The 24078-nt window shown below is 34.8% G+C and overlaps 1 protein-coding gene across 15 annotated transcripts in view; it reads right to left on the bottom strand.

The window, feature by feature from the left end:
* The window catches only part of ARMC3 (armadillo repeat containing 3), a 63068-nt gene that overhangs the window by 32417 nt on the left and 6573 nt on the right, over nt 1-24078 (bottom strand). For 4 of the 15 annotated variants that reach the window (XM_086860564.1, XM_023920181.2, XM_023920178.2 and 1 more), the window contains 9 exons: nt 23583-23626; nt 19075-19123; nt 11530-11647; nt 9403-9528; nt 8265-8333; nt 7761-7936; nt 6242-6436; nt 5421-5604; nt 30-182 (listed from right to left, as the gene is read on the bottom strand). In XM_086860564.1, coding sequence (XP_086716690.1) covers nt 30-182; nt 5421-5604; nt 6242-6436; nt 7761-7936; nt 8265-8333; nt 9403-9528; nt 11530-11647; nt 19075-19122 — 1069 coding nt within the window. In that variant the 5' untranslated portion in view covers nt 19123; nt 23583-23626. Of the gene's footprint in view, nt 1-29; nt 183-5420; nt 5605-6241; nt 6437-7760; nt 7937-8264; nt 8334-9304; nt 9529-11529; nt 11648-19074; nt 19124-23582; nt 23627-24078 lie in introns of all 15 variants that reach the window. The other 11 variants (XM_086860623.1, XM_086860606.1, XM_086860616.1 and 8 more) reach the window with 3 other exon arrangements.

The raw sequence follows: 24078 nt of genomic DNA, 5'->3' as shown, positions 1-24078 counted from the left end.
CACATTTCATCCTTTCCCATCTAACTTACCCTGGAATCCAAGGACACATTTACTGTCTATATTATCACACATGGCAGAAATGGCTTGGGAAGCAGCAACTTTAACTTCATCATTGTTAGTATCCAAAAGGCTTAGGAGAAATTTCTCAACCTCTTCCCAATGTAAGATTTTTCGTATTTCAGCTTTAAATGAGAAATAACAATAGCATTAATCTGCATTTGTTTTCCAAATCAGTGAAAGAACATGAATTTGATTTCATTTAGTTGTTGGAAATATTTTGGTAACAGGCACCAGCCATTAAGAAATGTGCACAAAGGACGTGAGCCAAATCCCATTATAGAACATCCTGAGTTGGAAGGGACCCACAAAGATCATCCAAATCCAACTCCTGGATTAGGCTTCATTGAACTCCGAACCAAGCCCAAATAACGACTATTAAACACAGTATAAACATACATAGCCCAACAGAATGCAAAGTTTGTTCTCTGCAAGATTTTAAAACCACAGAATGCTTATAGGCTTGATGGAAACAGCTTTTCTAATGGAACAGACCATACTTACTGAGGATCATGCTGAACTTCAGTTTATGCTAACAAAGTCCAAATGCATAAAATTGAAGTAAATGTACAATTGAACTTGGTGAAATACCACCCAATGTATTAAAATAGCCAAAAAAAGTCAAGGAGCATTACAAATAAAGTTTTAAATTCTGCACAGCTTGCAGTTCTTCATTAACGCCCACTGTGCAGAGAATTTGAATTTTGTTGTCTAGCACAGTGTTCACTGCTGGCCTACACTGCACTGGCAGCAGCTGTGGAAGGACAGAGATGCTCCTTCCTCTGCACAGGTAACACACAGCACCCACAAGGTATCTCCAGACATCTGTTTGTAGATACTAATAAACTGACAAACTCCCTCAGCCCGAAACTGGTGAGATCAGAAATGCAGGGGTTTCTTACAAAGATCTCTGAAAGAAACTTTCTCATGCAGAAAGGCACTGGATAGCACAGAAACTCTACAATGATGAGAGTCAATAAACATTTAATCATAAGTGTAATTTAAACCAGACTAAATAAATGCTGCAAGTTACACCTACATAGTAGAATTTTGAAATATATTAAAGAATTTTAGGAACTGAGGAGTCAGTAGGACTTCAAAATATTTAGAAATTTTACCAGTGTTGGCTACTGTTCTAAGGGATCATTCCCTTGTTTGGATTGTCGTCCCTCAAATAAAATAAAAAAAAATTAAAGGGAAAAAATATTTTAAGTATTCTTTTAGATAAATCTGAATCCATAGTGAATGAAAGTAAAAAAATACAAGTCTGCAAAGTCAATGAAAAGCACGTTTGATCAAAAATGTAAAAAAGCAGAAATGACTCAAAGCACGGAGGTGAGACAAGTGCAGTCAATTTCTCCTCTTCAGCTCAATTTTAAACTTTTTTAGAATCCTCAGATATGCAAACAAAATCACAAAACAAAGATGCAATAAATAAAACAGAGAAGATTTTAAGTGTCAGTAGAACTTTGATCACAACCTTGATGCAATCAGCCAGCTCTCAAGAGAAGGCCTCAAATGGAATGAGAGACTATTTTGACAAATTATCAAGTATTTTGCCGGCCTGTTGCTTGTCAAGGTAGCCCATAATCCCTAATAATGACCTCTAGAGGTTCTTCATGCCTCAGTAACTTGTTTATTGTACAGCAAGTTATTTGTTTACAGATGTTCTTAAAAAAATATTTTGCTTTTAAAAGCAGCTATGATGATGCGTAATCACTTATTTTAAAGATAATGTATGCCTATATGAAATAATAATGTAAATAAATAATTTTAATGACTGAAAATAGTAATTAAAAATACTTTAAACAGAAAAAGAATTTTATAATAATGTGGAAAAAATCTTGAATTTGAACTTATGATAAAGAGTATGCATGTATATTTAGGTAGCCAGATCAATGAAAATTATTAATATTTCAATATCCAGGTGCCAGTTGTATTTAAGGGATGAACGTGTTCTGCTGTTCCTCTCTCTAATGTGCATGAGTTGTTTCCTTTATGTGCTTTACTACAGACTAGAAAGACTGCACAACTGAAAAGCATAATTTATACTGAAGTACTTCATATGTCAGTGCCAACACCATTTTTACAGTGATTAATTTCTTGACCCCTAAGTAATTTGAATACATTGATTTAACATGAAGGAAAATCAAGCACACATGACTAAAAGAGCTTGGAGTATCAGCCATTCTGTCCAGATTTTCATGCACTGACCTCATGGTGAGACAACCTTTATTTTTCAATGTATTTTCCTATTTCCCCTTCTTACCCCAAAATCATGATCTTAATTCTACTGATTACTATTTGCACTATCAGCACCTTATGGAATTATTTATACCAATTTCAAATGAAAAAAGTTAATGCTAAATAGTATCACGATCTCCCACTGATCTTGAGATAATGCAGATAAACGAAGACCTGTATTACTAAGTGCATTTGTTAATCAGGCTACAGAGCACGTTTTGTGTGCTTCCCTTTGAGCATGAGATGCATTGGGATACACAGAAAGAATGTGGAGAGCTTCAAACCAGAAGTTTGGCAGAGCAAGTGTGATCATCACTTTCTCCACATAAACCCCATAGCATTTTGTTGTTGCTGATATTTCTGGCATTGTCAGGGGAAAATCAGGCTCTCCTTAATCAACAGTCCAGATAATCCACTCATAGACATTCAATAATTTATAGCATTAGATTATATTTAGCATTCTGAAATGACTGCATTATTGGGTGGACAAGGCAGGAATCACAGTATAATTCACCACTGCAATTCTGAGCATACAAAACAAAATCATCAATAAATTAATATATTAAATTTAAAATTATGTTACGGAACAAAAAAAAATAAATTCAGGGACAAAGGCATAATGATAATGTATAGAAATATGATCCATTTTAATGCACTTAAGCAGAGCAGCATCCTAGAGATGCTATTTAAAGTTGAATATCATGTTTATACCATGTAATTTATTCTGATACTGAGAATAACTCTTAAGGGATAAATATATCTTGTAACAACAACACCAAGTTACAGGAGTCTCTTTCCAAAGGGTTGAAAGGGACATAAAACAAAACTGCTTGCTATGATCACATCTATCAGGAAAAAAAAAACCAATCCAAAACCAAATTCCATCTGTCAAAAATAATAATTTCAAAACCAGATACTGCTGTATACTCAGCTGCCAGGATTAAAAAAACAGCTAGATACATGCTCTGTCATAGCAGAAGTAGGTTTTCCATTCCAATGAAAAGCAGTATTTTTTTTCCCCAAGTATACAGGAAATGTTGGTAAATTGCAACCATGATTATCAAACCTAAAGAATTAGCTATTGCAAATTTAATGAAAAAGCCACTACAGAACTAAGAGCTGTGTTGTATTATGCTGGATTCACATAAAGGCAAGTACTAGTATAGTATACATTAGTGTTGCATTTTGGATAGGCTGTTTAGTATGCTTACAACCAAAATCTAATCAAACAAACAAAAACTGAAAATATTTCTGTTTCATTTTTGCACTTGGGCTATTTCTTATAATGGCCTTTTCTTTACACTGCAAGGCTGACTTTATTCCAGTATCTCTATGTAGCTGAAAAATTCAGTACATTTGGGGGTACATTGAGCAGCAAGTTTACTGGACTGTGTTCTCTACTGCACCAGGACAAGTTTCCTTTTGTTTAACTGGGTGTCACCTAAATTCTACAGCTTGAAACAAATATTTTAAATCTTCTTTTGATGTATTTTCCCAGCTTGCTGCATCCATACTAACTGTCATAGACTGAAGAAGAGAGCAAACCTTTATAATGAAACCTCATTGACTCCATTTGTAAAGAAGCATGACAAGAAGATGCATCTTCACTGACGGTAACATCCCATGATATAAGATCATAGCAGTACTGTAATATATTATGTGTGGTTCTTGCAACCGTGCTTTAAAAATGTGATCAGACATGCTTCTACTAACAGCTGCTAAAATATTAGGCCACAAAAACTGAAAAAAAAGTGTTAAAGAGGAAAAGAAGGCTATGCTTATTTGAAAATAAATATGATAAAGGAGTAAGATGCAGTAGAAAGCAGTAGGAGCAAATATAAATCTGCTTAGCATACAACTTACAAGCCTGTCACAGGACTATAAAAATGATACTGACAGTCCTAAGTAGCATAATAAAATAACAACACAGGAAAATACAGAAAGAAAATACTGACATAAGAAGGTCCCTTCCTATCTTTGATACCTGAACATTAATGAAAACAATTTTCAGTGACTTGCCAAGCTTCCAACAGATAATGACAAAAGCACAGAAAAACCCACAGAATACTCGGACACTGTGTATCATTTTCAATCCAAATAATTACAAATATTCAGAATATCAAACTAGGTGAGAAAAGAATCACAAAGATAGCACAGGGAGAGATGAAAGGACATCTGAAATATGACAGAAAGGAGAGATTATTTTACCCGTGGATTAAATTATATGACATATTTTTAAAATGCACATAAAGCCACAACCACATAATTCAACCACAAGGTGCCAGAATTATGAATGAAATATTTAAATTCTACTGTCATAAAAAATCCCTTGACAGAACAAAAATATATAGTCAGAAGTACATTATTAGTTACATTGCACTTTGCTACACAACACTACTTGGCACATGTTGCAACTCAGTAGCCAATGTATGGAAGGAATTTCAAATGTAGTTTGATTAAAAGAGGATCCTTGTGGGCATAAATGATGAGCATGTTCTGCCTAATTCAGAATTCCTCGGTGAATTAAAAAAAAAGTATATAGAAAAGAACTATAGGATGAATAATTATAAAAAGATTACAATGAAACTATTTAACTCCCCTGGGAATATTAATCTGCAAGCCATTTGAAAGGTTTCCTTTCATGCTTCTGTTAAAGGAATTTGTATTTGAAATTGCCTGACATTTAGACAAGCAGTTGAATGCAAAAGGAAGTCAGCTTGCAATGAAGTCTTAACAGATAGAGGCAGAAACAGTGCCAGCAAAGGTGGCTTAAGATGGCAGTCAGCTGGCATCACTAAACAAAAGACAAAGATAATATTTTCAAAGCTCCATTTTCCTTTGAGGACAGCATTTTTCAAGAATATATTCAAACAATAAAAATAAATTAAAAATAAACTGAAGCAAAACTGTAACATTTTCAAATATATATATATAATCTCCAATTGCTGCTCTGATTGGCAAGACTCATGACTGTAATTAATTCTTGCCAGTGCTTTCCTCAGCACATGTACTACCATCAACCAGAGAAGATGACCTCATTCTGGATAAAAATTTACTTCATAAACAATTTCATGGTAAAATCACCACACATGGCCATGGATTATTGAAAAGTCACATACAGTCATAAGCTGCCTTGGTAATTGCCTTTGCTGCATTCTTCTGAATATCAGGAACAGTAGAGACTTCTAAAAATGAAAGTAGTTTTTTAAGGCCTCCTGTCAGCTGAATCTGTTGCAGAATATGCACATCTTCGAGGCAATTTCCCAACACAGCAAGAGTTTCAACATGTAGATCACTGAGTTCCTAATAAAAATTAAAAACAAAAAAGCCAAAAAACAATCTTGAAATCAGGACTAATATATCTTAGGCTTTTATGTGTGTAGGATAATTGTTGTAACTTTCTTTTGGACAGTTTATATGTACTGCAAAGTTTATACATGTTGTACATATTTACAAATTCACATTTTCATATAATTCATTTGATGATGGCTTAAGATTCAACGAAATTTATAAAAAATATTAAAACCCCCAGAAGTCTTTCATTTACATCAAAGTGGGTTAGTCAGGTACTCAGAAAGGGCCTGTGATCTTAAAAACTTCACTGATACCTCTATGCATTCTACTTCTCATTGTGATACTTGAACTCAAAAAGCACTAAACTGAGTCTCATAGTAACATAAACAATGATAGGAAATTGTGTCTAAAGCCATTATATAAAGTAAACTCAATTCAAAAATTGAATAAAAAACACTTTGGGAAATGTCTTTGCTTCTTTTCTTAGTAAGCTAGATATCCTAGCTTATCCTATTTCTATCATAGTTCCCTCCAAGTAACTCTTTGTTCTTACATGTCTCTTCCATAAAATAAACAATATTTTTTATTAGTCATACAAACATCAGCACCGAGAACAAAAAAAAAAATTAAGGCAAGTAAACCGTACATTGTTTTCCAGTATCTTCAGAAGGCAATCTAATCCCTTATTTTCTCCCAGTAATATCCTGGTTTCTCTCTCTTTGCTAATTACTTCTAAGGTTTGAAGGGCCAACAACTGAATGACCGGATATTCAGATTCCAGTAGTCCCAGCAAGGGTGGAATTATATTCAGTTCACAAACTGCAGCACGGTTTTGAAAATCCTGCAGTAAAATGTTCAAAGAAAGATGTTAGTGGTAGAAAATATAACAATATATCAATTTCTCACTTCCGTGAAAGAACATCAAAAATCAGATTTCAGACATTAAAAAATTAGTCAATACTCCAGAGCTTCCAGTTCTGCAGATTACTTTCTTTTAAACTAAGGATTTAACTGAATATAATCAAGCCCCAGGAACCTTAAATTCTAGGGATATTTTTGCATGACTGAAGTATACACTACAAAATCTGTATAAAGAAGCCTATTCACTCTTGATTTTACCATGTTTCCCTCAACATAAGTGTTTCTTTGAGAAAGTTTTTTAAATTTAGTTTCACCATTTTTATTTATATCAGTGGGAGGAAAACAGTTTTTTGCACTCTGCTCTGGTTGCCTGGTTATATCTTCTTTTGTTTTAGTAATTATTAAATGACAATTTAAAATTTCAACTTTAAACAGCGAATGTGAAGCTTAATAAAAAGACAGTAGTTGATTATATTAAAAAAGAAAATAAATAAATAAATTACAATTTGCTTTTAAATAGCCTATTGCACATGTGCAGCATGCAATTATCCTTATCAATATAAGCAAGCACCAGGTGCAGTTATCCAGATATACCCTGCAACAAAGACAGCGAGATAGTAAAAAAGGAGAAAGAGTAAAATGTGATTCTGAATAGACATGCTCTGATGCCCCAAAAGAGATAGAGTTATAAACTAAATTCATTACTGAATTGATTCGCTTAAGCCATGGGAGAGAACTGCCATACAAATGCACCATTCTTTTGCTAAGCAGCATATGGATGACATTAGTGAGAGTAGCCAACAACGAATCTATTCCTCCCAGTATGGAAAGTAGCTGTTGACAGCATTCACCTATCATTAAAAAGATGTTCAAAATTGTGCTATGGACTTGCTGGTCAAAACAAGAAACAATGCAATTGCTAGTTCTTTAATTTACAGGATAATTCCAACCTTTTGGATAGACAGATTACAACTCTCATTACTAAGATTAACATTTTTCAACTAAGAAGGCAAATTACTATTTAGTTTTGGAAATCTGAAGCTCATACTGATTTTACTTTTACTGCAGTACAGCACAAACCACTGCATTAAGTTCAACAGAATTAAAAAACAGCTACATTCATAATTAATTTAACATTCAGGGACTCAGATGCAAGGACTCAATGTTTCTAGAACATTGATGAACACTGGAGTCAAGGAAACAAATATTTGAAAATTACTAACCCCACACAAAATGTCAGGGGTGGAGGTGCAAATGCTTATCTGCCTCTGTAATTTAAGACAGCAAACAAGAGCAAACTTTACCTGTACCAAAAGGTAGATACACTCAAGTGAATTCTTCTTAACATCAGGATCAAGGCTACCTAGCAGTCTGATAAGTGGCTCTAACCCACCTTGCTCAAATATTTTTACTTTAGTAGTATATTCAACAGCCATATATGCTAGACAAAGAGTAGCAAACTCATGGATAACTACATCTTCTGTGGGGAAAAAAAAGAAACATTTTGAATAAGTTTTATTCAGCACAGAATATTTTCACTAATCCAGTAGTTTAAAGCATTATTTGAAGTCAATAAAAAATAGCTGTTAACCATACTGGATGTGCCCATAAACATCTTATTCCATCTGTACAACATAAAACACTACTCAATGAGCTACAGAGCTACCTATAAAATCATTTACCTATTTAACATGCACAAGGAAAAATCACACATTACAGGGTAGATTTTATTAAATTGTCTGATAAAATGGCAATTATAAATTAGTTCTGACTGTACTTTTGCACAAGGAATGAATACTGTAAGGTACCTTCTGGCGCTAGATGTGATATAAGTGAATTTGTGACATCCAGCTCCCTCAATAATTTCTTGACATCATCTACAATGAAGTAAACACAAATATGAAGTATTTCATTTGGCAATATTGGTTTGGTAAAGAAACAGAATCTGCTCCAAGCAAAATGTATTTATGGTTACTCCCTGAGTGACAAAAAGATGACTGGGAAAGACACATAACTAAAGTTAGACCAAGATCATAATGGGCCCAGAAAATAAGCAGAGACTTTCAAGTAGCAGATGACTTTATTTGACATTTGATACATATGAAGCTCCTCTATATTTCATTGAAACTTTATTAAAAATATTTGCATCTAGCAAGTTCTGATTAAATATTACAATATTTTAGTTGCCAAAGAAGTCATACCCCAATAGTTAAAAGTATTTGTGTTTAAAATTATCAAATTAGAAGCAATCCTTCTGTTATTTAGTTTTCAAGCCATCACTTTGCAATTTTATGCTAATGCCAGCCCACACAGCAAATGGAAAACATGAATTACACAGGTCTTACTAAAATCACAGTAAAGACATTCAGATTGCATTTTTAATGTTGTCAATGGCAAACCAGCTAAACCTCAACCCTTGGATAGAAAAATCAAGTAATATTCTCTGGGACAGACTTCACACAATCCTACAGGGCTGCGTTGTTATTATCAACATATTCAACATGTTGAAATGTAAAAAAAAAAAGGGATGAGTTTAGTTTACTTTTAAATAAAAAACTAATTAAATATAAATGGGAGATATTTGTTCATTCAAATCCATGTTTGTTCAGCACCACTGATGATATGCTAATGCCAAATTAAAAGTAATCTAAGAGGGTAAGGTCCAGTGCAGCATGACAAGAAGGTAGGAGTTGATGAAAAGACTTAGAGTGTGGTTTGGATATCCTCATGGAAGACAACTGGGTAAAGCATTCACCAAATTAAGGCCAGTTTCATTACATTAATCAAATATAGGGCTATAAAGCACTATAAAATAACAGCCACTGAAACTCAACCTTACATCACTTACTCTGTATTCTGGGCCATTAATATAGGATTTTTTCACATGATCAACCTCTTGTTTTGATGACCACACACTGAAAAATAGTAAAACCTTGAGAGTCTTACGATTAGAAGCCATGATGCCAAATACCATGACAGCATTTCTGCGTACAAGTGGATCTTCATGTGAGAGGAGTTTATACAGCTGTTCCAGTGCTCCAAGACCAAGAAGTGTCACTTTGTTTTCATCACCTGGAAAGAAACTGGGTTAAAAGCCCAAGAAAAAGGCCAGCAACTTCACAGTTCTAATGAATCAAGGTAAAACCACTACCAATCTTTCACTGGACAGTAGAATCAAAGAGCAGAGGCCTGACAGGTCCTTAGGAGATCATCTAATTTACACCCTGAATAAATATGTGTCAAATAGTTTCAAGGATTAATCATATCCCAGATTAATTCACATTTTTAAAGCAAAGGACTCATCTGTCTGTTGGACACTCCACTCATTTGTTGGAGACTGCAGTGGAAGTAAAAAGGAATAGCAAATAGCAAATAGCAAAGTATAGGTGAACTGTATCAGGTGAATTATTTTATTTTCCTCTTTTTTTGCCTCCCAATTTAATTTTCCTTAAAATAACAGTCCACTAATTCTGTGGATCTTTACTATCCCTCAAGGGAAGCAACTACCAGGATTTGTATCATTAATTCCTACCTGAGATTCCTACCACCTGAGAATGAAGAGCTTTGTAGCTGAATAGGTGCTGGGCATGCACAGAACAGAGGAGTTTAGTGTGACTACAGCCTTCTGTTCCTGCCCACACAAAACACACACAAACCCCCCAGTCCTACTCCCATTCTCAGTTCCCACAACAGCTTTATAATTCATTTTCTAATGAACCATGCCTGCCCTTCCCAGCTAAAAATGAGCTATGTGAGAGGAAACTGGAGATCTATGCTAATTTTCAGGCCAAGACATTATTAAAATGGAGGAGGTATTTTTTATTGAGGGATGGGACTTAATTTACTAGCAACACTTCAAAAAAATAGATTAACTGCAATTAATTAACTGAAAACAACTCCTCTTATGCCATACTGCAAAGTTACAGTCTAGTCTTCTGGAAGATTACAGGAATACCTACCTGCAATAATTCAAAAGATTATTCTTTAAGTATAAACATAAAAGACATAAACATCTATCTTCCTGCAGTATGGAGGATTTTTCTTTTTTATTTTACTGTGGACATGAGGGAAAGAGCCAGCAAGAGTTTATGGTTCATAGCTGTCTCCCAACAGTCCACAGTCTCTCTTCACATATTCAGAGTTTGATCTCATGCCCTCAGCCAAGCTTGCCATATTAAGCAGAACCTAAACATCTTTCAGAACCCAGTGACCCCTAGCCAACCATCAAAGACTTCAGCTCTTCTCTCACAACTTCAGCAGTGCGGTAATTTACATCAGCAAAATAATCAGCATATAAATGCATCATTTTTAAAGAAAACAAATTAAATGGAAATTAAAATTAAACTAGATTAATCAGAGCAAGAATACTACAAGTGTATACCAATTCGAGTGACTAATATCAAATAACATGGAATAAGTAGGAGACAACTTAGGAAATTATGTGCTACATAAATTCAAGCCTTTGTTATACAGTTGCTTGTCTCCTGAGTACCTTGAACATGATGTTTAGCTATAGATTACACAGAGACTTTTGGAAGATTTGGAATCTTGGAGACTTGTTAGAGTCCCAACTCATACAGAAATAAGCTTGATAAAGGAGGCTGAGCAGTCTCCAATGAATCACCTGCACAGAAATACCGACACAACTACTTCGTATAAAAATAACAGAAAAAAGCTAAGAAGTTCTTTTCATCAAAAACTGAAGCTTTAAATAACTACACTGGTACAGAAGTTTCAAACTGTGACATAAAAAAGAATTCTTTCCCAATGGTAGATCTGTTGCTCATAAAAAAAATATCTATGTTATATTAAAACAAGCTCTATTAAACAGTGAATATAAAATTCTCCAACAAAATGAAGAAGTTTCCTTCATGCAAATTACAAGACTTCTTTATGTACTTCTTTAACATGTACAGGTTAAACAGATATTTCAGAAAATCCCCCAAAACTTCAACAGACACCTTTGAGGAGAAAATAAAATTTCAATGCTTGGAAAGAATTATGGACTACCATCAAAATCTAAGCAATGCAAAACATTATATATATTATATATAACATTGCAGAAGGACTAACCTTTTGATGCAAATTTATATAGGGCATCACATGCTTTGGCCAAAACTTCATTTTCAGGAGAACTAAGCATTAGCACAACTGTTGCTGGTGTTTTGCTTTCAATCAATAAAGGATCAAACTAAAAACAAAACAAAACAAAACAAAACAAAACAAAAACAAAAAAAAAAAAAAAAAAAAAAAAGGGAAAGAAAAGTTTCATTTATACTGACTCTTCCTGTGAGCTACAGTAGACTCCCACGTTTCATTAAAAATAAAATAAAATCTTGTTTGGTATCTACACTGGATTAGAAATATTAATGAATTGCTGTTTCCTTGTAAAAGTCCATTTTTTTAATAACAATTAGAGACTTTGTTTAAAAATTAGAAAGAATAATTGACTTCCAAATAAATATAACCATTATTTCATCACATACGAAGATTTTGGGAAAATCTTCATGCTCCCCTGCAAATCTAGAAACTTTTGAAGGTAACAAACTATGTAGTTGTTATGCATGTAAGAGCATTCTGAGACTTCAGAACCAGACATGAGAAGTTTCTTTTGAGCAGTTGCACACAGAATCCATGGACTCAGGGGGTGCACAAGGAAGAGGATTTGGTTATTCTGTGGCAATATCACTTTGTGGCTGCTTTAAAAATAAAAGCACATTTTCTGTGTCTTTGTCAACTCAGGTCACCAGCTCACCATGATCCTGTACTGGATGAAGTATTTCCAAGATATAATTCCTGCTCACCCAGCTAGAAATGATACAAAGGTTTCATTTCCATTTCTGAGCTCTTTCATGCGGAAAGAAATCTTCCAACAAATCAGACAGTTTTCACCCTCTTAATAGACTCCTTAGGACTAACATCACTTGAGCATGGGAATATTCTAAAATAGCCTTTTGTTTCTTAAGAAGACTCAAGGTGTTCTGAAAATTCTACTCATTAAAAAGGTTTAAGCTTCCTTGGATTTAAAGCAATTGGTTAGTATGGAAAAACTGTCTCCAATCCTCACACTTCAGGCCTATACAGTATCTGTGTTACATACAGAAACTACTGCATACTGGAGTTATGCAGTTTCTCAAAAACAACATATTAATCTTTAAAATATAGCAAATTATAAGATCGCAATACAAATTAATTGAAAATTTATTGCAATGTATATACATATATAATTACAAATGTCAATTATTTGTTTTGCTTCATTGAAGAAACTTCTAATAGCTACATCACAGGCACATGTAAAGATCAAGGTATGAAGATACAAACAAATCAGTTGTCAAGCAAAAAAATTATGGGGAGCAAATCTTAAAAAACATTATGAGTATGCTAGAAGAAAAACGAACACAGAGAAGGATTTTTTTCTTCTCCCTTCTCTGACTTGCTCAAAAATAAGGCTAAATATGATACTAGTAATAACACTTTTAAACTCATGTTTTTTATAGGTTTTTAAATCTAAGTGACGTTCCATGAGAGAGATCACACAATTTGGCAGGCAGCAAGTTCAACATACAAGCTCCATTAAGAAGTAGCCAGCTTAATGTGCTTAACTGGTGTACCTAGCTTCTATCAAGTCTAAAATCTGAAGAAACTGTCCAATTTCATGCTTGCTGTGACAAACCATAGGCATGGGCCAAGTTATGGAACAAAGCCCCTTTCTAAAAAAATAAAATCACCTTACTGTACCATAAGTCATTTTGCCTAATAATGACTCCGCAACAAGAATTAAATCAAATAATAGCATAGAGGTGCAAGTTACATCTTAAGGATGGGCCTAAAATTATGGAATTATTTACGGGCATTTTCTTTTTGGATTGTAATGAGGCAAAACAATTCAGCTCATTGCAGCTCATTCTACCTATGGGAGAATTTAGAGGTGACTGAAAGTCCCTTCAGCTTTTTCACACTTCTCTACTTCTGCACATTTGGGTCTTTGCATGGACAGAACATGATCCTCAGGTAAGTGCTATTATTTAAACACAGACATAGCTCCTGAGTTTGATCCACTTGGTGATGGGATAAATCTCCAAGTTTTAGAAAAGGCTGGTAGTTCTTCAGAGAAAAATAACCAATACTGATCTCAGATGAAGTTCAATAAGAAATGAAAGACAAAATAAGAGTTTTAAATCTCAGTTATTTATACATTGTTGTAATACCAAAGTCACAATTGCACTGCTCCATTTTCAGCATTTCTCATGTTTTCAAGTAATTGTATTTACCCCATAAAATTTTACTTATGCTCTCAGATATCAGCTCTGCAACCTAGAGAACTGGAGAGCCTAGTGATTTTATCTCTGTGTTCAAAAAGTCCAAGAAAAATTTGCTACATAATTTTTGAAGCCATCTGATGTATTTTAACACCCTTAATAATCTGAGACACAAGTCTCACAGTTAAAGAATCATAAAATAACTGTGCTTTTTCTTTGTTTTAAGAACACCACCTGATAATTTTATTTATCCTCCACAGTTCATCCACTATAAGAAAAAGTGAAATAAATTACACTCATTTGCCTTCCCTGTATATTCATAATTTTTAAAGTTTCTATGCTATTCCTGTTCACAGTGATTCCTTCTGGGAATGAAGAATCTATTCCCTTTATCTTTCCTAAACTAGAGGCCATCCTGTCTGTTCTTCCTGTCTTTCTTAGTTCATTCTGTTGTCTTTCTATAGCTCAGTTGTACCTTTTTGAGATGGAAACACCAGAACTGTTAATGGCATTCATACGCATGTATAAAGCATTTGCTAGTAACACGATGTTTTGTCTTTATTTTTGGAATTTGAAATTTTTCACTTATTCACTTTCTCCTGCTTAGGAACTGGATGCCATTTTTATTAAAATATCCACATTAATTCTGATACACTGGATGAATAATTCTGATACACTGTATGCAGAAAAAAAACCCCATGACTGGCAACTTCTCTCCATTATGAAATCTGAACACTAACTTGTTTTCTTACCTTTGCTTCCTATTTTATAACCAGACATTATTTTTAGAAGAGGAATTTCTTTTTGCCTGTTCATGCTTATGTCAGTGAAAAGCCTGTTCTGAAAACTTTTGAAAAAGCTAACTAACTGTATCAATCAGAACACCACTACCCACTTGCTCACTGACTCCTCCAAAGAACTTAAGTAGGTTTCATAGCCCAAACTTCCCTCTATACAGGCACTATTGATTCTTCCCCATTACTGTCATATTTATCCACAGGATTGATTCAGTTTTTTTCAAGAACTATTTCTATCAATTAACACAGCACAGAAGATAAACTTCATGTAATTATTGCTGTATTTCCTTTCAAAAATTAAATTTTCTGTGATCTGTTCTTCCAGTACCACATTTTCAGATGTTGGCTATTTTTCATTTAGCACAAGACCTGGGCAAACATTATTCCTACTTGGGCAATTTTATCACATTTATTTTAGTGATTATCACATTGCTTTGTCTTTTGACATAAAAATAAATAATTTCATTTTTCTTTCGTGCCTGCAATCACCTAATAGTGTCCCCCCTAAGAAGCTTCCTGCACCTAGTCAATTTGAAAAAGCTTTACTGCTAGTTCTTTTATTTTTGCTAGTTCTCTCCCAAAATATTTTGATGCAGGGTGGCATGGTGCTTTTACATCTCATTTAGGAGTGGAACCATTTTTTTTTTTCCCATTTGGATGAAAATCCCACATTTTGAAGGATGCATTTATCTGCTATTATTCCACTGTTTAATCATGCTGGGGTTTTTTAATGCTTTAAATTTTATTTAAGGTCAGTTTTAATCTTTCATCTCTCATAGAATCTTCAGAAGGACTACAGATATCTTTGCTTTTCCTAATCTTTTCTATTCTTAATCCCTTTTACTTTAGCTAGAAAAATAGATTAAGTAGATAACTGGAAATGCTAATTATTTCAGTTCTGTGAGCGTCTGATCTCCTCTATTAACAATAAAACTCAAGATATTCTACTGAATCACAAATAGTTGATACTAGAAGGCACCTCCAAAGACAATCTAGTCCAACTTCTCTGTTCAGAGCAGAGTGATCTAGAGCTCAGGCCTACTTCACAGTCTGATTTTGAGTATCCCCAAGGATGGAGACTCCACAAGCTCCCTGGACAACCTATGCCATGCTCCATCATTGTTACAGTAAAAGAGGATTTCTTTTTCTTGTGCTTAAATGGAAATCTCCTGCATTTCCATTTGTGCCAACTGCCTCTCATCTTTTCATGGAGTACCACTGAGAAGAGCCTGGCCTGATTTCTTTACTTCTTCCCATCAGCAATTTTTGCACAGATAAGACCCCTCCAAGCCTTCTCTCAAGACTGAGCAGTCCCAACTGGCAGTCTCTCCTCCTATGACAAATGCTCCAAGACTTTGTTCCAGTAAGGCCTTGTCTCTCTTGCACCAGAGAACGCAGAACAGAACACTGCACTCCAGGTGTGGTCTCACTCACCAACACTGTGTGAAAGGCAAGAGTCCCCCCTCTCAAGTTGCTGGCAACACTCTGCCTAATGCCCAGGATTTTGTTAGCTTTCTGTGTCCCAAGTTCACATTTCTGGTACATATCCACCAGAATCACCAGGTTCTTTCCTGTAAAGCTGCTTTCCAGCTGGCCATCACCCAGTCTGTACCGGATATTCTTCCCCCAGGTGCAGGACTTTGCCATTTCCCTTTATTGAACTTAATTAAATTCCCAATTTCCTATTTCTCAAGGAAATTGTTGAGATCCCCCTGAGTGGCTGCACAACCATCTGGACTGTCATTCACTCCTCTTAATTTCAAATTTTCTGGAAACTTGCTGGGGGTACAGTCTGTCTCATCATTCAGGTCACTGAGGAAGAGGTTGAACAGTATCTGCTCCAGGATCAACCCCTGAAGCATACACAACACCAGTGTCTGACCTCTAACAGGATCTCATGCTGCTGATCACAACCCTCTGAGCCTGTCAGCTCAGCTACCTTTTGGTTCATTTGAATTGTTTGTTTATCTTGTCTGTACTTAACCAGTTTACCTATGAGGATGTTCCAAGAGGCAGTATTAAAAGCCTCATTAAAGTCAAGTCAAACTAATATATAGGCATTAATCAAAAGAAGGTATTTCTGTGTAGACGATTTCAGGAGCTGACAGTGTCGATTCATACATGACATTTTTTTTTAACATCAGACTTGTGAATGAAGCCATTTTCAAAACTACTGAGGTATCCACAGCTTTCTTTAAGTGATAACACTTCAGTATTTTCTCTAGGGATAATCTTAGGCTCCCCTTTCAATGTCCATGACCTAGCTGATAATCAAATACTAATATTGTCTAGACCAAACTTAATGTAGATATCATGTGAAAAGTTCCTATCAATCTATGTCAAAGCTAGCATATTTTATCTGCCTGAATTACTGTCTTGGGTCATTCATATAGAGATAGAGGCTCAAAGCAATGTTTTTCCTCTTGGATACTAGTTCTCTGAACAGAGAATAGTAAAAGACAAATTATGAAAGGCAGTGAAAACAGAGTCCTCAGGAATACTTTCTGAAACATATAAGCAGTTGCTAGGCTAAGAGATGTGTTTCCCACCTGTTCCTAGAAATCTATAAAAGATTAGTGGTCATCTGCAGTACCATATATTCTCAGAGCATTCCACATGCACAAAGGCCTTCTTTTATAACCCCTGCCTACATTATCTCTAGGCTTCTTTTCTTGGACTTGACATTTTCATAAACAGATTATCAATCACAAGATAATAGCTAATATATCTTTTATTTTGTCTGCATCTCATTTCCTGCCATCTGAAATACCCAGGTGAAATGTGAAGTTTTCAGATTTGACTTTACACAATCATTATTAACAGAATTTTCATTATGGTAAGATTTTCTTCATTAATAGTTACAATGATCTATTTTCATGTTTAATACTGTCTTGATATGTAACATTTCTCCTGCTATGACTGTCAGAATAGAAATGCTAGCCTGAAGTACAATAAGGGTAAAAAAACTAAGCCAAAAGCTGTAGATGCCATCTGGAATTCACTCTTTCCAATTCTTTCTTTTTGATAGATTTACTAACATTTTCTGTGTATTCACAGGTTACTGTAGTACCTAGTACGCTGTACCACCATTTTCTCTAGAAAGTTTAACTGTACATTTTGGATGTTGAAATTGTGGCGCTGCATCAACTGATTGTCTAGCTAGTTACTGAAGAAGTCAACTTTTATTACTTCAAGCTCATCTGTATGACTAAAATGTGATGTCATGCCTTTCAAACTTTTCCTTTGGCTGCAAATACACTTAGTTTTAATTCTTCAGACCTGTTTTAATTAGGTTTATCCACATACACCTTCTTTGTGACTCCTGGTTTTCTAGGAGTTTTCTATTGGTTTCTATTTCTATTTCTATTTCTATTTCTATTTAATACAGATAGAAGATGAGGGTTTCTGTAATTTCCTTTCATAAGAATTTATTATTGATTGAAGGTTATGAATTATATTTGTAATATTCATCTTTCCACAGAACAGTTGGGTAAAACTGATGTCAATGGCTATGTCTCAGTGACATCATGGCTATTGGATATTACTGTCTTAATCAAAACTATTTATGCTTATTTAATACTGAAATTGCAATGTAGTTTTTGCTTATTAACTTTTCTGTGACCTTTGAAAAAGCTCTTGCAGTACTGCAACTCTTTACACACAATTCCATTGGTTTTATTTTAAAACAGTGTACTGAACTTTGAATTTAGTGGGACTCATTGAGAGAGTGGGAATTCCTCTGTGGGACTCATTAAGATCTTCATTTTCATTAACGTGGTTATTATTTGACACAGAATTTATGCTGTACTCTTTTCAATGTTCCTGTATTTCCTCTACTTCTTTCTGAAGAAAACAAAAGAAGTTTTTAACTTTAAAGAAGTTTTGAACAATTATCTTTTTGGGGGCCTCTTCATACCTTGAGAATTTATAGAAACTCTTCAAAAGTGTGCTATGGTCAGACCTTTAGCCTCCAACTTTTGAAAAAAAAATCTCACTATCACCATTATTCTATATTTGGCTTCAGCTCTTGTACTTTTCACTGTAGTTCCAAATGACAACAGAAAAGCCAAAACTGCCTCTTAAGACTGTATATATTTGCGAAAGAGACAGAGTATGTAGTACTATTCAAAATATTTGTCAAATTTTGTATTCAGTAAAATACTGCAGATCCATCTAGGTTTTTGACTCTTCATCCTTAAGGAAAGAGAATGTCTTCACAGTTGAAAAGACAGGCAGATTTCAGGTTGTTCTTCTCCTTTCTCCTTTGATTTTTACGAAGAGAAAGCTAACACTGTTCTTCAAATAAAAAGAAGCCTGGATTGTTTCATACATAACTGTTTGCAATGATTGCCAAAGACAACAATCTCCACAAAGAACTACACATGCCCAGTCACTCTGGTTTGTATGCTGTCCAAGAAAAGCAGAAACAGAGTCATCTTTAAAAGCCATTTTTAGAATAATGTGGGTAAACCAGGAGAATGAGGAACTATGTAAGGACGGTAGAGCTGGGCCTGCAATTGTGTAATGTTTATTTTATAGCACATAGCAGTTTATAAACTTACCACATCCTTGGGTGGAGGCTCTGCTTCCTTCTTTACTTTTTTACCCATTCTAAAAACAAACAAACAAACAGAAAATAAAAGCAGGCAAACAATCTCCCTTCTCTTTCAGGAACCAGTTTACTAGTGATTTAGCAAAGCTTGTAAGGCAGAGTTTCTTATTCATTTGACCCACCTAATCAGTCTTAAAATTTCTTTTGACGTGGGAATTCTATACAGAAAGAAGTCCCTCTTTCTAACATTTGTATACATTTAGTAAAATACATATGTCAACAACATACACAGCTAAAATGGTCTGAGACATCACAGGCTCAGATTGTAATGTGGTACAAATACATAGAACATATCTTTCTGTAAATTAGTTTTGTCTCCATCTATAAATCATATATGAACTTGAAAGTTCTTTTAGGGTATTTCCCCATGTTTGTCTATACATTCTATGTTGGCAAACATTCCATACAACTGCAGAACGTACAAATGAGTTCTACCTTGAAAACATTGTTCAAATACAATTTGAATTCTCTGTTCATATTTCACAGGAGACAAATTCAGGTCTGCAAGTATTAAGAAATAGTTCTGCACAGAATAAATTCCATTGATTTAAAAAAGTAACATTCATTTACACAAAGTCCAGCATGTCTTACTACTTTTTCTTTTTTGTATTAGCACACGTGCACATAACCAAGAAGACCTCCTCAGCTGCATCTAAGAGCAGCTTCTGAAGCATACGGATATAATACCTCACGCGGACCTAATTTCATGTGGCTTGCAAAACTTTAGCAGAGTCTTACAGTTAAGGTACAGACAAAAGCAAAGGGCAACATGAGCCACTAGCACTAGCTATGCACAGAACATAACCCAAGTTATGCCAAGCTTATGTTTGTTTTAACACTGTGTAAAACTGAAATGTGCACTGTTAGGACCTCTTGTTAATTCCTTGGTTAGTTCTCAAAAGGAGACCACACATTCACCCTCAACCAGAGTTTACTGAGAGCCTACCTCTGGTATAAGAGATTATTTTCTAGCGCAACATGGGCTGTAGCCTGGCTGGTTACAAAAGTCAAGGCTATTGCTTGTTGTGTTCAACAAAAATTTGGAGCTTTTCTTGAATTTTCTAGGTACTGCTCCTCTACCAATCTCTACAAATAAATTGCAACACAGCACTAATGAAAGTAGTTGATAAGCACATCCCAAAAACAGATTTGAAATTTAAAACTTCATAGGAAGGTCACTAATTACAGTTTTGAGAGGAAGATCCATACAGCCAAAGATTTTTCAGCTCCAACCTGCTTTACCCTTGTGCATCTGTACACACACAGATATGAATCTCACACACACAAATTCAGTGTTTCAGAAAGCACAGCTTTGGCCAGAGACAAATTAATTTATATAAGAAAAAGCATAAGGACAAATTACTGACAGTATATTCAACAAGTGTGATGGACATGCTACCTTCTGATTTATGCTGTCATTGTACAAAGTAAGAATCATGCACACATGCAAGAATCAGATTTAGATGGACATTCAGGAAATCTGGATTATTTAAATTGTGCTAAATCCTGGTACAGAGATACAGACACTTATTCAGAATCATTCAGTTCAGCTCAATTCATTTCAGATATAAATTAAGCTGCAGTCATAAAAGGCAATTTTAATTCTGAGTGAGTTTAATTAGGTTTAAACCAACTAATTTTAAAAGTTAATTAATATAAAATTATTTATAATGTTATATAATTAATGTTCTCAGATTCAAATTATATATATTTCATCACCAAGAATAACTAAGGTTTTTTTTTAATGGCAAATATTTCTTCACTTGGTACAAATACATCCAATTTCTGAGCATATTTTTAAGAAACTTTTACATATTTCTAATTGTTCAGAAATATTTGGTTCCTTAAAAAATTTCATTAAAAAAGCAGCATGACTTGTAGCAACAAGCAGAGAGATCAGGTCAATTACTTTACCATGGGTTATGCCCCTCAGTCTATTTCTTTGTTGCAGTTACTAATCTAGATTTCAAAACATTCTGCCATCAAATGTTGGTGTAACCTTTGTTTCCATAAAGCTCTCTGGATTCAGTGGTCATTCTCTGACTTGAGGGAATGATGAACATGGAATTCTTTGGCTTACAGATAATTAAAAATGTGTCTTCTGCATTGAACTGTAATTATCACAGATAATCAATGTGTACAGGTATTGAAAAGCTGCTGACCCATAAAAGAGCGTCTTTATTCAAATCCCTTTCTCTCTCAGATAACTGTATGCTGTCTTTTTCTCAGTAGGTTTACAGTATGACCATTTCTGATTCTTAGTTCACCAATCTAAATATTTAGAATTTGGAAAACAATTGTAGCAGGGCTTAGATTTTTGTATCTATCAAATACTGGCTTAATGTCAAACTGAAAAACTTATATTAAAAATGAAAATTATTCACCAGTAATTACACATAATTAGATTAATTAATTCCTGGACAAACTGGTTGCTCATGGCTTGGATGGGTTAACACTTTGACTGGAGGAGACTCAGGGAGACCTTACTACTCTCTGCAACTGCCTGAAAGGAGGTGTACCGAGGTGGAGTCTGGTCTCTTCTTCCACATAACAAGCAATACAGCAAGAGGAAATGGCCTCAAGTTGTGCCAGGGGAGGTTTAGATTGGATATTAGGAAATATTTCTTCATCAAAAGGGTTGTCAAGCATTGGAACAGGCTGCCCGGGGATCTGCTTAAGCCACTAGTCCTGAAGATATTTAAGACATTTGGTGCTTAGGGACATGGCTTAGTAGTGGGCTGGGCAGAGTTAGGTTAACAGTTGGACTTGTTGATCTTAAAGGTCTTTTCCAAACTAAATGCTTCTATGTTTCTAAATCTTAAAGACAAAATAATATTCTCATTTGAGTAATATCCTCTACTTCAAGTCCTGCACATTTCTAGAATCATAGGAGCATGCCTTTCCTACATATGTTTTTTTGAGATTAAAGGGTTGATTGTTTTAAATCATGTAGAGGTAGAGGTAATAAAGTACTTTGACCTAACAGATGTAGCCAATACATAGCCAAGCAATCCATGAAGTTATCATTCTTTGCTACTTCCTGTCCTTCATCTGGAATTTATTGCCTCAGTGGTAGACAAACTAGCCTGCTTTACTTTCCTCCAACCCAGTTTTAGTGCAGTGGTGCAATCAGGTGTTGTCTCTCAAGCAGCAGGACAGTCATTATGTCTAACTAAATCCTCATTCCAAAACCACAATCCTCAAAGCTCTCCCTCTGCTCTGGCTATTCTTAGTGCCTTAGCTCAGTAGGCACTTCCCTGTTTCACTCTGAAATTCATTAGGACCTCCAGCTTTCCCACAGGACCAGAACCACTCTAGTGTGAGCATCCTAAATTAAACCCACATCCGGAATCTATGCATAGTGTCCATTAAACTAAAGTATCAACACTAAAGTTAATCACTTTGCTTGATAATTGATGGAGATCTAGTCAGCATATTCAATAGCTCTTAAGGCAGATTCATCCTAAAGGAGGTATCTTAGACGGAAGAGCACCTTAAAAATAACTACTTTTTCCTTGGACCAAGACCAGAGTCTGGAGTTGTTAGCTCATGTATTTACATTGATATCAAATTTTGTGAGCTAAGTTTATTACCCCATTTCTCCACATGAATTCATGTGCCAGGCTAGGTCTGGCAGACACTATCATAGCAGACTGAACTAGGAGAACCAGGCATACAAAAAAACACAGCCACCTTGTCTTTTTTGCAATGGTTGCAGGAACAGGCACATCTCCAGTAATAAATATCTCTATGACCAGAACATTCTGCCTGTGAGCGAAAAACTATTTTGCACAAGGTCACAAATGCGGATTTTTTGGTTCAAAGTGGAAGCCTCAAACTTCTTAACTATTTTATCAGGAACTGCCATCTCTGCCATGTCAAATAAAATACGGGAAATTTATTTAGTTTTTGAACGAGTTGCTGCAGACGCCTGCTCAGAGGAGCAGACTCTAAGTACTAGATCATAAGATAATGATGGCCCTGATCCCTGTACTTATTTATTTTACTGTCATGCTTTAATGTGAATAGTTGCTTCTCTCAGTGTGAATAGTTTCTTAGATTGCAAATCTGAGATACCCACTTATTTCTAGTCGCTAAAATTTTTTTTAAAAAATGAGATGATGGCTTACAAGTGAGCTTTAACAAAGAAACAATCTATAAATTGTACTTTGAAATATGAGGAAAGCTTTCTGATTGTTCTTCTATTTGAAATAGTGAAGTCTTATAAATACTTCCTTTAACCTATTAGAGTCCTATTGTATACATTTAAAAAATATAGTATTTCCTGGGTTTAAATCAGACAATGCATTTAGAAAACACTACCTGTTCCATTTGCATCTTCTGTTTTCTAAATCCTTGAATAAAAAATACAATAAGCTAGGACCCTGCACATACTGCGAGAGCTGAGACTCTGAAGAACAGGACTAAGTCAAAGGCACAGCCAGCTGTGGAACTTACCTCTTAGTCAAGGAATCAAAGGTCTCTTCTGAGAGCAATTACCCCTGTGGAAAAGCAGTGCAAAGAGAAGGATTTAGAAATAGCTTCTAACCAGTTTTTTATTACATGATCCACTTTTCAAATTAACAGTCCAATGCTTTAAGACAGTCTCAATCCGTGTAACTAAACCTAGCCACGATTTTCAGGTTCTTACTGAAAATGATGCACAAGTGAGATTCTTTTTGCCTTACAGGTGATAATTACATGTCAATTTTGTTGAGCAAGTTTAAGTGAAGTCTAGCTGTTTATTTTTGTCTCAGAGAAACTATTTTTTTCTTGTGGTAACAGTGAAAATTGCCTATAAATCAGTCATTATCATTGATTATTTTAATTGATTTTTGTATGGACATTCTAGTACTGCTGCCTTCCAATGGAATCAAAAGATAATCATATCATCAGCATACAATCTCACTCCTTTCTTGAGTCCATAAACCAGTATGTCCTCTGTATACCAGCT

The sequence above is a fragment of the Cyanistes caeruleus genome, chromosome 1 (genome assembly GCF_971803275.1).
Source record: "Cyanistes caeruleus chromosome 1, bCyaCae1.hap1.1, whole genome shotgun sequence".
Classification (NCBI taxonomy): domain Eukaryota; kingdom Metazoa; phylum Chordata; class Aves; order Passeriformes; family Paridae; genus Cyanistes; species Cyanistes caeruleus.
This window is presented reverse-complemented; position numbering and strand designations above follow the sequence as displayed.